General features: G+C 50.4%; 1 protein-coding gene across 1 annotated transcript; it reads right to left on the bottom strand.

The window, feature by feature from the left end:
• Positions 1 to 9717: 9717 nt before the first annotated feature.
• LOC117873341 (olfactory receptor 52R1-like) lies at positions 9718 to 10671 on the bottom strand. Its single transcript, XM_034762597.1, has one exon. It carries the CDS (start codon positions 10663 to 10665, stop codon positions 9718 to 9720), a length of 948 nt encoding a protein of 315 aa, XP_034618488.1. The 5' UTR covers positions 10666 to 10671.
• Positions 10672 to 12323: the final 1652 nt, after the last annotated feature.

Genomic DNA, 12323 nt, shown 5'->3' with positions numbered 1-12323 from the left:
ATGTCTACACCACGAAATTACTCCTATTTTGCAGAATTTGATTTTTGGCAACAGATTGTATAAACTCGAGTGCATGCGTCCACACTAAGCACATTAATTCGGCGGTGTGCGTCCATAGTACCGAGGCTAGCATCGACTTCCGGAGCGTTGCACTGTGGGTAGCTATCCTATAGCTATCCCATAGTTCCTGCAGTCTCCCCCGCCCATTGGAATTCTGGGTTGAGATCCCAATGCCTGATGGGGCAAAAAACATTGTCGCGGGTGGTTCTGGGTACATGTCGTCAGGCTCCCAAGGCAGACAATTGTTTCGTGCCTTTTTTCCTGGGTTACCTGTGCAGACGCCATACCACGGCAAGCATGGAGCCCGCTCAGCTGACCGTCACTGTACATCTCCTGGGTGCTGGCAGACGTGGGACTGCATTGCTACACAGCAGCAGCTCATTGCCTTTTGGCAGCAGACGGTGCATTACGCCTGGTACCCATCGTCGTCATATTCCTGGGTGCTCTTTTAGCCGACCTCGGTGAGGTCGCTCAGGGGCACCTGGGCAGACATGGGAGAGACTCAGCCAGGTCATTCCCATGTTCTGGCGGGCACCCAGGAGATGACAATGGCTAGGAGGCGTACTGCACTGTCTGCTGCCAGCCTAAGATGTATAAGATAGATGGAGTGGATCAAAACAAGAAATAGACCTGATTTGTTTTGTATTAATTTGCTCCCCCCTCCCTCCGTGAAATCAATGACCTGCTAAACCCAGGGTTTTCAGTTCAGTCCTTGAGGGGGGCCATTCCCTGTGACAGTTGTTTGTGTTTCTCCTTGATGCAAAGCCACCCCCTTTGTTGATTTTAATTCCCTGTAAGCCATGTCGTCTGTCACCCTCCCTCCGTCAGAGCAATGGCAGACAATCGTTACACCCCTTTCTCAGTGCAGACGCCATACCACGGCAAGCATGGAGCCCCCTCATCTCAACGCAGTAGTCATGAACATTGTAAACACCTTGTGAATCATCGTGCAGTTTATGCAGAACCAGAACCTGAAAAACCAGGCGAGGAGGAGGTGACGGCAGCGCGGTGATGAGAGCGATGAGGACATGGACACAGAATTCTCTCAAAGCGCGGGCCCCGGTGCTTTGGAGATCATGGTGTTAATGGGGCACGTTCAATGGGGCCATGGAACGCCGATTCTGGGCCCGGGAAACAAGCACAGAGTGGTGGGACTGCATAGTGTTGCAGGTGTGGGACGATTCCCAGTGGCTGCAAAACTTTTGCATGCGTAAGGGCACTTTCACGGAACTCTCACATGACCCAGCTTCCATAAAAGAGATCTTAATTATGCCTTATCCATAACATAACAATATTTCTATGACGAGTATGGGGTGTAGTGTCACACTGGGTGCTTGTTCATGGGAAGTGTGGCACTCAAAAGGCACGGGATTGGCACCCCACCCTCGATGCGGAGGGGCAGGAGGCCCCCACATGATAATGAGGGGAGCTGCGGCTGCTGAGACTTCCCCCACACCCCTGATACAGCACAGCAGGTGGTGCTGGTTGCGGACGCCATGGCAGCAGAGGGGAGCGGTATTGCCCCCTTCTTGGAGTCCCTTCCCAAGGAGACCTCAGATGGAGCCCCCCAAACCCCGTTGTCATCTGTATCCCTGTCAATGCCAAGGCAATTGCTACCTCGGTTGCTGGCGAGGAGGACTCTGGGGCAGCGGGAGGAGACTTCAGCTCCATCTTCAGGGAGATCGAGGCCCTGGGTCTGGACCCGATCACCCAGAGGGAGAACTACCTCTTGCCAGAGGGCCTCAATCTGGGCTTCAGCTTGGTACGCCGGCCCCTCCTCCTCTCTCCCCATTACCCTAGGCTGCTGCCCCCTCTCTCGACCTTGGGTGCCCCTGGCTTTGTCCATCTGGCCAGCCCCAGATGGCACCTAGCTCTTGGCAGCTGAGGCCCTGGTGGTGATGGTGGGTGCTGAGAAGCCAGGTCCCAACCCCATGGGTTTTCCACCTTCTGAGGTGGAGCTGCCACCTCCCCTCCCAGTTGGGGGCCCTATCGCGGATGCCACCATGCCAACACCATAATTGCAGGCGCTGAGCTCATTCTGGTACCAAGTCCCAGCGTCATGGAGGTCTCCCTCCCATCCCCGTCCCCTCGGCTCCTGAACCCAGTCGAGAGGTGCTGCAGCCCGGTAGCTCAGCTGCCAGGGATCCCGATCCCACTTCCACCCCTGCCCCTACTCCTGATCCCATTCCTCCCCCTCAATCCCACTCCAGCCCCTGTCGCATTGCCCACTCCTTTCCCCTCAACATCCCACACTGTTGCTGACCCTGGGCTTGTCTCCTTCCCTCTGTGCTTAGACAGCCCTCAGGGGAGGTTTTCTTGTCTCCCATTCCTGACCCTTTAGGGGCTGCTCTGTTCCCTCCACTGCCCCCTCCCTTGCCGGGGATAGGGACTGGTTGCGCTGCACTATCGAGGCAGGTGCCATGCCAGGGATCTTCCCCATGTTTGCCCATCTCTGTGGGCCAAGGGGTCATCACAGGAGCCCAGCTGGGGAACAATCGCAGGTCTGTGACCCCAGCCCATGCTGTGCTGTGGGACGAGCTACACCGCTTCCTGTGGACACCTGTGGTTTCAAGGGTAAAGTGCAGCTCCCTCTCCAGCGCTGTGGGGCCATCCATCTCATCCTCTAGGCCAGGGATCAGCAACCGTTCAGAAGTGGTGTGCCAAGTCTTCATTTATTCACTCTGATTTAAGGTTTCGCGTGCCAGTCATACATTTTAATGTTTTTAGAAGGTCTCTTTCTACAAGTCTATAATATATAACTAAACTATTGTTGTATGTAAAGTAAATACGTTTTTTAAAATGTTTAAGAAGCTTCATTTAAAATTAAATTAAAATGCAGAGCCCTCCGGACTGGTGGCCAGTCCCAGGCAGTGTGAGTGCCACTGAAAATCAGCTCGCGTGCCGCCTTCGGCACACGTGCCATAGGTTGCCTACCCCTGCTCTAGGCCGTGAGGGCCATTTGGAGGAGGGGAGGTAGGCCAGGAGGCAGAATGTCATAGGCTAGCGGCAGGCCTGCAACTTCCATTTCTCCCTGCTGGCTTTTGGAGTCAGTCACGGATTGTTGCTAGGCCCACTGTGGGTCTCTGGCACCGCTTCTGATGAGGATCTTCCCCAGCCCTCACTACAACACTGACCATCTTTGCCACCTTAAACACCCGCGGCCGTAGGGTGAGTCTCCACAGGTGCCAGGTGCTCTCCTTCTTTCGGGAGGGAGGGAGGATACTCTGTGATTTTCCTGCAGGAGACCTACAAGGATCCAGCCACCGAGGCTAGTTGGCGGCTGGAGTGGGGGACGGGGTGGGGTAGTCACCCTGTACTTCCACGACCTACGGCCCAAAGTGCTGGGGGTTGCTGAGGTCATGCCAGGTCACCTGATGGCAGTAGCGTAGCTAGTGGGGGCAGGGGAAGCAGCCACTTCCCCTCAGCTTCTCGCGGGCGGCCCAGCTCCACCTGCCTGGGGCTTCCCTCACCTAATGCGGGGCGTGGGCTCCTCCTCTGCAGCACTGCCCGCTGTGGGGCTGGGGCTCTCTCGGGGCTCTGCCCTGCACACACCCAGCACCCCCAGGGCTGCTCCTGCCTCCCCGGGCTGGCCCCAGATCCCCTCCCCCGGGGGCTGGGGTCCTGCTGCGGCTTGCACCCCTCTGACTCCTCCACGAGGCAGACAGCCCCAGGGGGTTGAGGCCGTGCCACCTCTTCCCCAGCTTCCCCCTCCAGCAGCCCCCACACCGCCCTGCCGGGCCTGTTCAGCTCTCGGCCCCACCGGGTCCTGCCCCGCCTCATGCAACCTGCCCCTGCCAGGCGGTGGCCCAGCCCAGGACTGGGGGAGCAGCAGCAAAGCTCCACCCAGAGCTGGTGCAGGAGATGAGAGGGGCTCTCAGCCCAGGCTCCGGCATCAGCGTGCAGTGAGGAGCGGAGCCACCCCCTGCCGGCTCGGCTCAGCCCAGCCCTGCTCTTAAAGGGACATGGACCCCACCGCGGCTCGACCCGGCTCAGGGCACGTGGGGGTGTCACCTCACCTCCTGCCTCGGGGGCCTGGCGAGGGGGGTGCTCGGCACCGTAGCAGCACAGAGGGGAGGCCAGCGTGGAGTGGACCCCATGAGGGCGGGGGCGCAGCGTGGGCAGAGGAGCCAGCCAAAGGGGGGGCATGGAGCAGCTGGAGGAGGAGCCAAGGGGGCGTGGCCAGAGGAGGAACCAAGGGGGGGCACCTTTTTTATGTTTGCTCCCCCTGCTCTTAGAACCTGGCTACACCACTGCCTGATGGACCTCCATGCCTATGTGAATTTAATCAATGTCTGACGCTGAATTTAGTCAATGTCTACACCCCAAACTCAGGCCCAGAGCAGGTTCATTTCGATAAGCAGGTGTCCTCCTTCTTCAAACCTTGGATCCTCGCGAGTGCCTGGTTCTGGGTGGGGATTTCAATACCACCCTTGAGGACAGGGGTAGCTCATGGCTCGAGAGCAGCCAGACCGCCATGGGTATCCTCAGGGAGATCATCGACCATCACTCCCTGCAGAATGTCTGGCGTGATCACCACCCGGACGGTGACTCCACCCTCACATATGTCCGGGTGGAGGTCAATCAGTAGTGCCACTCCCGGTTGGATTGCATTTATCTATCTCACTTCCATCTTGCAGGGGCCCACTCCTCCAGCATCTGACTGGCCCCGTTCTCAGACCACCATTTGGTTGCCATGATGGCCTCTCTCACCTCTCAGAGACTGGGGTCTGCCAATTGGCACTTCAATAATAGCTTGCTGGAGGATGTGGGCTTCATGGCATCCTTCTGGGAGCTCTGGCTGGCCTGGTGGGGGCAGTGGCATGCCTTTCCCTCAACGCTGTGGAGATGGACGGGTCTGCTCTGGTGCCTTACCATGTGGGGGAGGGCACTGGTGCTTAACCAGCTACTCCTGTCCATGCTCTGGCACTGGCTCAACACCCTGACCCCAGCCACGGGGATCCTGGCCCTGCTCCAGACAGTAGCTCTGGAGTGTGATGGGTTTGGTCACAGAGACCCATTGGGACTGTCACCTGATGTGCTGGAAATACCTCTGAGCCCGTTTTCACTGCCAGCTCGGGAATCCAGAACCCTGCCTTGTTGAGCCAGACATGCTAGTCTTCTGCAACACAGACCCAGGTCTGGTCCACGCCCCCAAAGCTGCAGACTTTAACCAAAAACTGCTCAGTAAGTCACCTATCTCCAGCACCCAGTGTGACATTACCCTCTGGTGTTATCTGGACTGGTGATCTGCTAGGCCACTCCAATCCTTGACTCTGGGAGCCAGCCTGACCCTGCTCTGCTGTGAGAACCCCACTCCTGGGCTGTTCACGCACAGTCGCTGCCAGCTAAGCTGCTCCCAGCTACTTGCAACCGAAGTAGCTAATATCTCCAGTCCCAGAAACAACCCCAGGAAACTCCATCTTGCAGTGTCCAGTTATGCCCGCTAGACACAGCAAGCTCAGCAATTTAACAAAGAAATTGATATGTACCAGGCTTGTTCTCCCACGGGGAGTCTCTGACATGCTTCAAAACAAATGCACTGCTTCAGGTAGAATAAGCAAACAGATTTATTTTAAATGATTATAAATCAAAGCACAACAAGTCAGATTTGGTCAAATGAAATAAAAGCAAAACGCATTCTAAGCTGATCTTAACACGTTCAGTGTTCTTACAAACATAGTTGCTTCTCACCACAGGCTGGATGGTTACTTTTCTGTCAGTCTCTCTTCTTTGATCAGCTCTTCAGTCGTTTGGCGGTGGTGGTGTCTGTAGATGGAGGTGGAAGAGAGAGAGCCTGGCAAAATGTCTCTCCCTTTTATCATGTCCTTTCTTTCCTCTTGGCTTTGCCCCCCCGGCCCCCTTCAGAGTCAGGTGAGCATTACCTCATCACAGTCCCAAACTGCTCAGAGGAAGGGGGTTTGCATGTTGTCAAGTATCAGGGGGTAGCCGTGTTAGTCTGTATCTACAAAAACAACAAAGAGTCTGGTGGCACCTTAAAGACTAACAGATTTATTTGGGCATAAGCTTTCGTGAGTAAAAACCTCACTTCTTCGGATGCAAGTAATGGAAATCTCCAGAGGCAGGTATATATCAGTGTGGAGATAACGAGGTTAGTTCAATCAGGGAGGGTGAGGTGCTCTGCTAGCAGTTGAGGTGTGAACACCAAGGGAGGAGAAACTGTTTCTGTAGTTGGATAGCCATTCACAGTCTTTGTTTAATCCTGATCTGATGGTGTCAAATTTGCAAATGAACTGGAGCTCAGCAGTTTCTCTTTGGAGTCTGGTCCTGAAGTTTTTTTGCATTAAGATGGCTACCTTTACATCTGCTATTGTGTGGCCAGGGAGGTTGAAGTGTTCTCCTACAGGTTTTTGTATATTGCCATTCCTGATATCTGACTTGTGTCCATTTATCCTCTTGCGTAGTGACTGTCCAGTTTGGCCAATGTACATAGCAGAGGGGCATTGCTGTCATATGATGGCATATATAACATTGGTGGACGTGCAGGTGAATGAGCAGGTGATGTTGTAGCTGATCTGGTTAGGTCCAGTAATGGTGTTGCTGGTGTAGATATGTGAGCAGAATTGGCATCGAGGTTTGTTGCATGGGTTGGTTCCTGAGTTAGAGTTGTTATGGTGCGGTGCGTGGTTGCTGGTGAGAATATGCTTAAGGTTGGCAGGTTGTCTGTGGGCGAGGACTGGCCTGCCTCCCAAGGTCATAAATTGTCTGTCTTCTATAGCACTGATAGAGAGATATGCACAGCTGTTTGCTCCCCCAGGTATTAATCACTTACTCTGGCTTTACTAATAAACAAACAAAAGTGATTTTATTAAGGATAAAAAGTAGAATTTAAGTGGTTTCAAGTAATAACAGACAGAACAAAGTAAATTACCAAGCAAAATAAACAAAACATGCCAGTCTAAGGCTAATACATTTAGAGAAACTGAATAGAAGTAAATCTCACCCTCAGAGATATTCCAATAAGCTTCTTTCACAGACTAGACTCCTTCTTAGTCTGGGCCCAATCCATTCCCTTGCTACTTGTTCGTTCCAGCTCAGGTGGTAACTTGGGGATTTCTCATGACTGGCAGCCACCTTTGCTCTGTTCCACCCTCTTTTATAGCTTTGGCACAAGGCAGGAATCTTTTGTCTCTCTCTGGGTCCACACCCCTCCTTCTAAATGGAAAAGCATCAGGTTTAAGATGGATTCCAGTACCAGGTGACCTGATCACATGTCACTGTAAAATCTCATTTTCCATTCTTTCAGGGCTGGCCTGCACGTACCCAGGAAGGTTTGCCAGTAAAGAGAGCCATTCAGAACCAATTGTCCTAATTAACGAAAGCCATCAAGATTCCATGCCACCATTAACACCCCACACTTTGCATAGTTACAATAGGACTTCAGAGTAACACTTCATATTTCTAGCTTCAGATATAAGAATGATACATTCATACAAATAGGATGAACACATTCAGTAGATTATAAGCTTTGTAATGCTATATTACAAGAGATCTTTTTGCATAAAGCATATTCCAGTTACATTATATTTACACTCACAAACATATTTTTGACTGCTGCTGCACACTGAGTGGATGTTTTCAGAGAACTATCCACAATGACTCCAAGGTCTCTTTCTTCAGTGGTCACAGCTAATTTAGACCCCATGATTTCATATGTATAGTTGGGATTGTTTTCCAATGTGCATTAATTTGTCCTCACCATCCTGGAACACACTTTGGGATTTGGTCAGAGCCCTGCAGGGTGTCTAGGGATCATCTCCTGCAATTCATGGCTTCTCCTCCACCTTGAGTCTGTCTCTCTGCTGCAGCCATGGCCCTGCAACCACAGAGCCCCCTCTGCCGCCCTTGTGCCTCTCTCCTGGCAGAGCTTCTTCTGACTCATCCAGTCTCTGTGTTTTTAAAGGGATGGACCAACTCCTCCTCTCTCTGTTCTCTCTTCTGGCAGGTTCCATTCCTTCCATGCCCACCAGTCCACAGAGAAGCTGGAGAAAACTGAATTTATCTAGAATGCATTTACTCCCTTCTTCTGTCCAGACGAGATCTCGTTAGGGCTGATAGTCATTAATGAAAAACCTATTTATAGACAGATGCCTCCATCCCAGCCTCCTGCCGCTTAGTGCAAGGAGGATGAGCGAAGAGTTCAGGAAAAGCCCAAAGATATAAGGCTACAGACAGTTCATACAATCTAATGTGAGTTAATAGGGTTAAAACATCTGCTTGATGTGCAGTGGCAATCAGACAAATGAACAGAATGTTGGGAATCATAAAGAAAGGGATAAATAATAAGACAGAAAATACCATATTGCCTCGATATAAATCCATGGTACACCGACATCTTGAATACTATGTGCAGATTTGGTTGCCCCATCTCAAAAAAGATATACTGGGATGGGAAGGTACAGAAAACGGCAGAGAAGGGCAACACAAATGATGAGGGGTATGGAACAGCTTCATATGAGGAGAGATTAATAAGACTGGGACTTTTCAGCTTGGAAAACAGACAACTATGGGGGGATATGACAGAGGTCTATAAAATCATGACTGGTGTGGAGAAAGTGAAGAAGGAAGTGTTATTTACTCCTTCTCATAACACACGAACTAAGGGTCACCTAATAGAATTAGTCAGCAGCAGATTTAAAACAAACAAAAATAAGTATTTCTTCACAGTCAACCTTTGCCAGGGGAGTTGTGAAGGGCAAAACTATAACATGGTTCCAATATGACCTAGATAAAATTATGGAGGATAGGTCAATCAATGGCTATTAGCCAGGACGAGCAGGGATGGTGTTCCTAGCCTCTGTTTGCCAGAACCTCGGAAAGGGTAACAGGGGAAGGATCACTTGATGATTGCCCGCTCTATTCATTCCCTCTGGGGCACCTCCCATTGTCCACTGTCAGAAGACGAGATACTTGGCTAGATGGACCATTGGTCTGCCCCAGTCTGGCCATTCTGATGTTCCTATAAAGACCGCAAATGTATCTTCCCCACCCCTTCACTGTAACGCATTATACCCCAGTCCACTCTCAGAGCTGAGATAGAACCCAGGAGTCCTGATTGGGTCTCTCTCTCTGCAGAGTTACTAACAAAGTAAGAATATACATTAATATTTTAAACCTAACCAGTGTCCCTTAAGTGACTGGGCACAAGATGTCAGAACATGTTTCTATTAGAGCTGAGTGGGTCTAATATTTATTTTAGAGTTTTCAAGACCCTAAGTAGCCCTTGGAATCACGGTTAAAGTTGCCACCCCCCCAAAATCTGAAATGACTCCCTTGTAGCTGGGTTTGGGAGGTGGAAATGATCTCGCAAGTGACAGGGGAGGGGAATAGAGAAGCAAGTCACAGGGGCAGGGTCTTGGGGGGAAGAGGTAAAGCAGGGAAGGAGCCTTGGCAGAAGAGGTGGGGCAAGGAGTGGGGTTTCTGGTCCAGGTACCAGCAATTAGAGAGGTGGCAACCCACTGAATTGTCCATAGACCTATTCCCCAGTTTGTCATGCTGACACAGCACAGTAAGGTCAGGAAAGGATTTAATGTCTTTTTGACTGTCCGGAAAGTGATTCAGGGATGAGGGCCCAGCACCATGTCACCAGCCAGCTCTGCACGGAGCTCGGTCTGAGAGCCAGAGCAACAAGAGAAAACTTTACATCCCTTTATGAGTAAAGAGCCGGAGCAGCCTCTCCCGGATCTGTTTGGTCCTCACCCCGTAGATGACGGGGTGTAACACGGGGGGCACGATCACATACGCGCTGGCAATGAGAATGTGGAAATGCAGGGGCACATAGTGGCCAAACCGGTGTGTGAGGAAGGAGAAGATACCTGGGATGTAAGAGGCTAAAATGACACAGAGGTGGGAGCCGCAGGTCCCAAAAGTCTTGAGCCGGGCGTCCTTTGTGGGGAGGCTGAAAATGGCCCTGAGGATCTGGATATAGGACATGGCGATAAAAAGCACATCCAGACCCATCACCACGAATGCCACAGAGAGGCCATAGTAACTACTGATGCGGATATCAGCACAGGCCAGCTTCACCACGGCTATGTGCTCACAGTACGAGTGGGGAATGATGTTGGTTCTGCAAAATGGCCACCGCCTCGCCAGGAAGGGATAGGGCAGTGCGAGCATCCCACCGCGCAGCACCACGGCCAGGCCAATCTTGGCCACAACGGGGTTTGTCAGTATGGTGGAATGTCTCAGGGGATCACAGATGGCCACGTAACGATCCAAAGCCATGGCCACAAGGATCCCAGACTCTATCACTAAGAAGCAGTGAATGAAGTACAGCTGGGTGAGGGAGGCACTGAAATTGATCTCCCTGGAATTGAACCAGAAGATGCTCAGCATTTTGGGCAGGGTGGATGTAGACAGGACCAGGTCACTGATGGCCAGCATGCAGAGGAAATAGTACATAGGGCCATGGAGGCTCAGCTCCCTCTTCACAATGAACAGGATGGTGAAGTTCCCCAAGACGGCTACGGCATACATGGTGCAGAAGGGGATAGAGATCCAGAAATGGGCCATCTCCAGGCCAGGAATGCCCAGCAGGATGAAGGTGGAGGGGTTGGTGAAGTCAGTTGTGTTGGAATCTGACATGGAGTAGGGGAGAAGGTGTCCAAGTCTGAGGCAGAACCGTGTGTCCTGCATGTAACGTATGTTCTCCTGACTTCTTTTATGTGCCCAGGCTCTAGGGTGATGGTCACAATACAAATGCCTGGATGGAGAAACAATGTTATTATGAGACACTACATGCAACACTGGAGGCTGTTCTCATGGGTGAAGCAGATTCACACACCAAAAAAATGACATTTTCATTATTCAGAGAAATGAAATATGAACAACTGGCCCTACTAATGCCAATTCCATGCCTCAGTAATTCTACATGTCACAGTGTGGGAAACCTTAATAGCCACCAGCAGGAAACACAAGTGTGGATACTGGTTATCCGTCATTGTTCCTTACTGCAATGAAAGCCAGGCTAGAGAGTCCGTGCTGTAGGGAGTTCCCCATTCACTCGGTTGCTCAAAATTTGAAAGTGTAAAAAAAACCAAACCTTTGCCAAGACATATTCTGGGGGAAACATCCCAACTAGAACACACCTCAGGAAAAAGACCTGGGCATCATTGAAATCAGGTCAACAAAACACATGCTCATTTGCTGTATTGGCCAAATCAAAGAAAATGTTTGGATGCCTAAAAAATGGGAAGGAGAATAACCTGCTCTGGATACGTGCTCAGTTTTGGTCACCCAGTCTCTAAAAAGGATACAGCATTATAAAGGGGAGTTCCGAGACAGGCTCTGAGAATTGGGGAGGCTGTCAAATGTGGACAGACTGAAAAGTCTGGGACTGTTTAGTTTAGAGAAGAGACAAAGATGGGGACATGATAGAGGAGAGAAAATAAAGAATGGGACTGATTACAATCAAATGGACAAACAGAACAGTTCCCAACCAGTAATAGCTATCTACAGATACCAGTCAAAAGGGCTAATTCCCCAAAGCTGAGGAAAATTATCAGCAGAACTGATTGGGAGGAAAATGTTGGACAGAAAAGCGGGACTGAAACTTGGGAATTCTTTAAGAAGAGTTTGTTGGATAGCTAAAAAGTTACAATTCCACAGTCAAGGAAGTGGAGAACTTTGGCTAAAATCCCAGTTCAGTGGCAAAATGAAGGTAGCAATTATGTGGGGTGAAAAGCAATATATACAAATGGGGAAAAAGGGAAAATAGATAGCAAGCAATACAAATTGGAAGTTATGAAAATTGATAAGGGACGTTAAAGACATCAGAGAAAAATCCATGTTTGGTGGGGCTAAGGATAACAAAAAGGAGGTTATTAAGTACATTAAGAACAAAAAAAACCCTATAAAAGGTTTAGGCTAATTCCTAGAGGGAGAAAGGAAGCTTGTTAATGTTTCGGAGAATGTAGATGTGTTGCAGAAATAGTTTTGTTCTGCATTTGGAAAGAAGCGGTATGAGATACTCATATCACATGAGGTGATGAAATAGTCTCCAGTCCATTAGCTGCCAAGGAAGATGTTAAACAGCATCTACAGTAGAACCTTAGAGTTATGAACATCAGAGTTACAAAGTGGCCAAACCACCACACATCTCATGTGGAACCAGACGCAATCTGTCAGCAGTAGAGCCACACAAAAAAAGCAAATACAGGACAGTTCTGTGTTAGACGTAAACTGTTAAGAAAATGAAGGGAAAGTTAAAATAGAAAGATTTGACATGGTTAGGAAACAATGGA

This window comes from Trachemys scripta, chromosome 1 (genome assembly GCF_013100865.1).
Source record: "Trachemys scripta elegans isolate TJP31775 chromosome 1, CAS_Tse_1.0, whole genome shotgun sequence".
NCBI classification, from domain to species: domain Eukaryota; kingdom Metazoa; phylum Chordata; order Testudines; family Emydidae; genus Trachemys; species Trachemys scripta.
The sequence above is the reverse complement of the archived record's forward strand: the minus strand, read 5'-3'. Positions and strand labels throughout refer to the sequence as shown.

What these genes read in the sequence shown, in the direction of transcription:
- LOC117873341 (XM_034762597.1), bottom strand. Translation starts at nt 10,665, where the DNA reads ATGTCAGATTCCAACACAACTGACTTCACCAACCCCTCCACCTTCATC.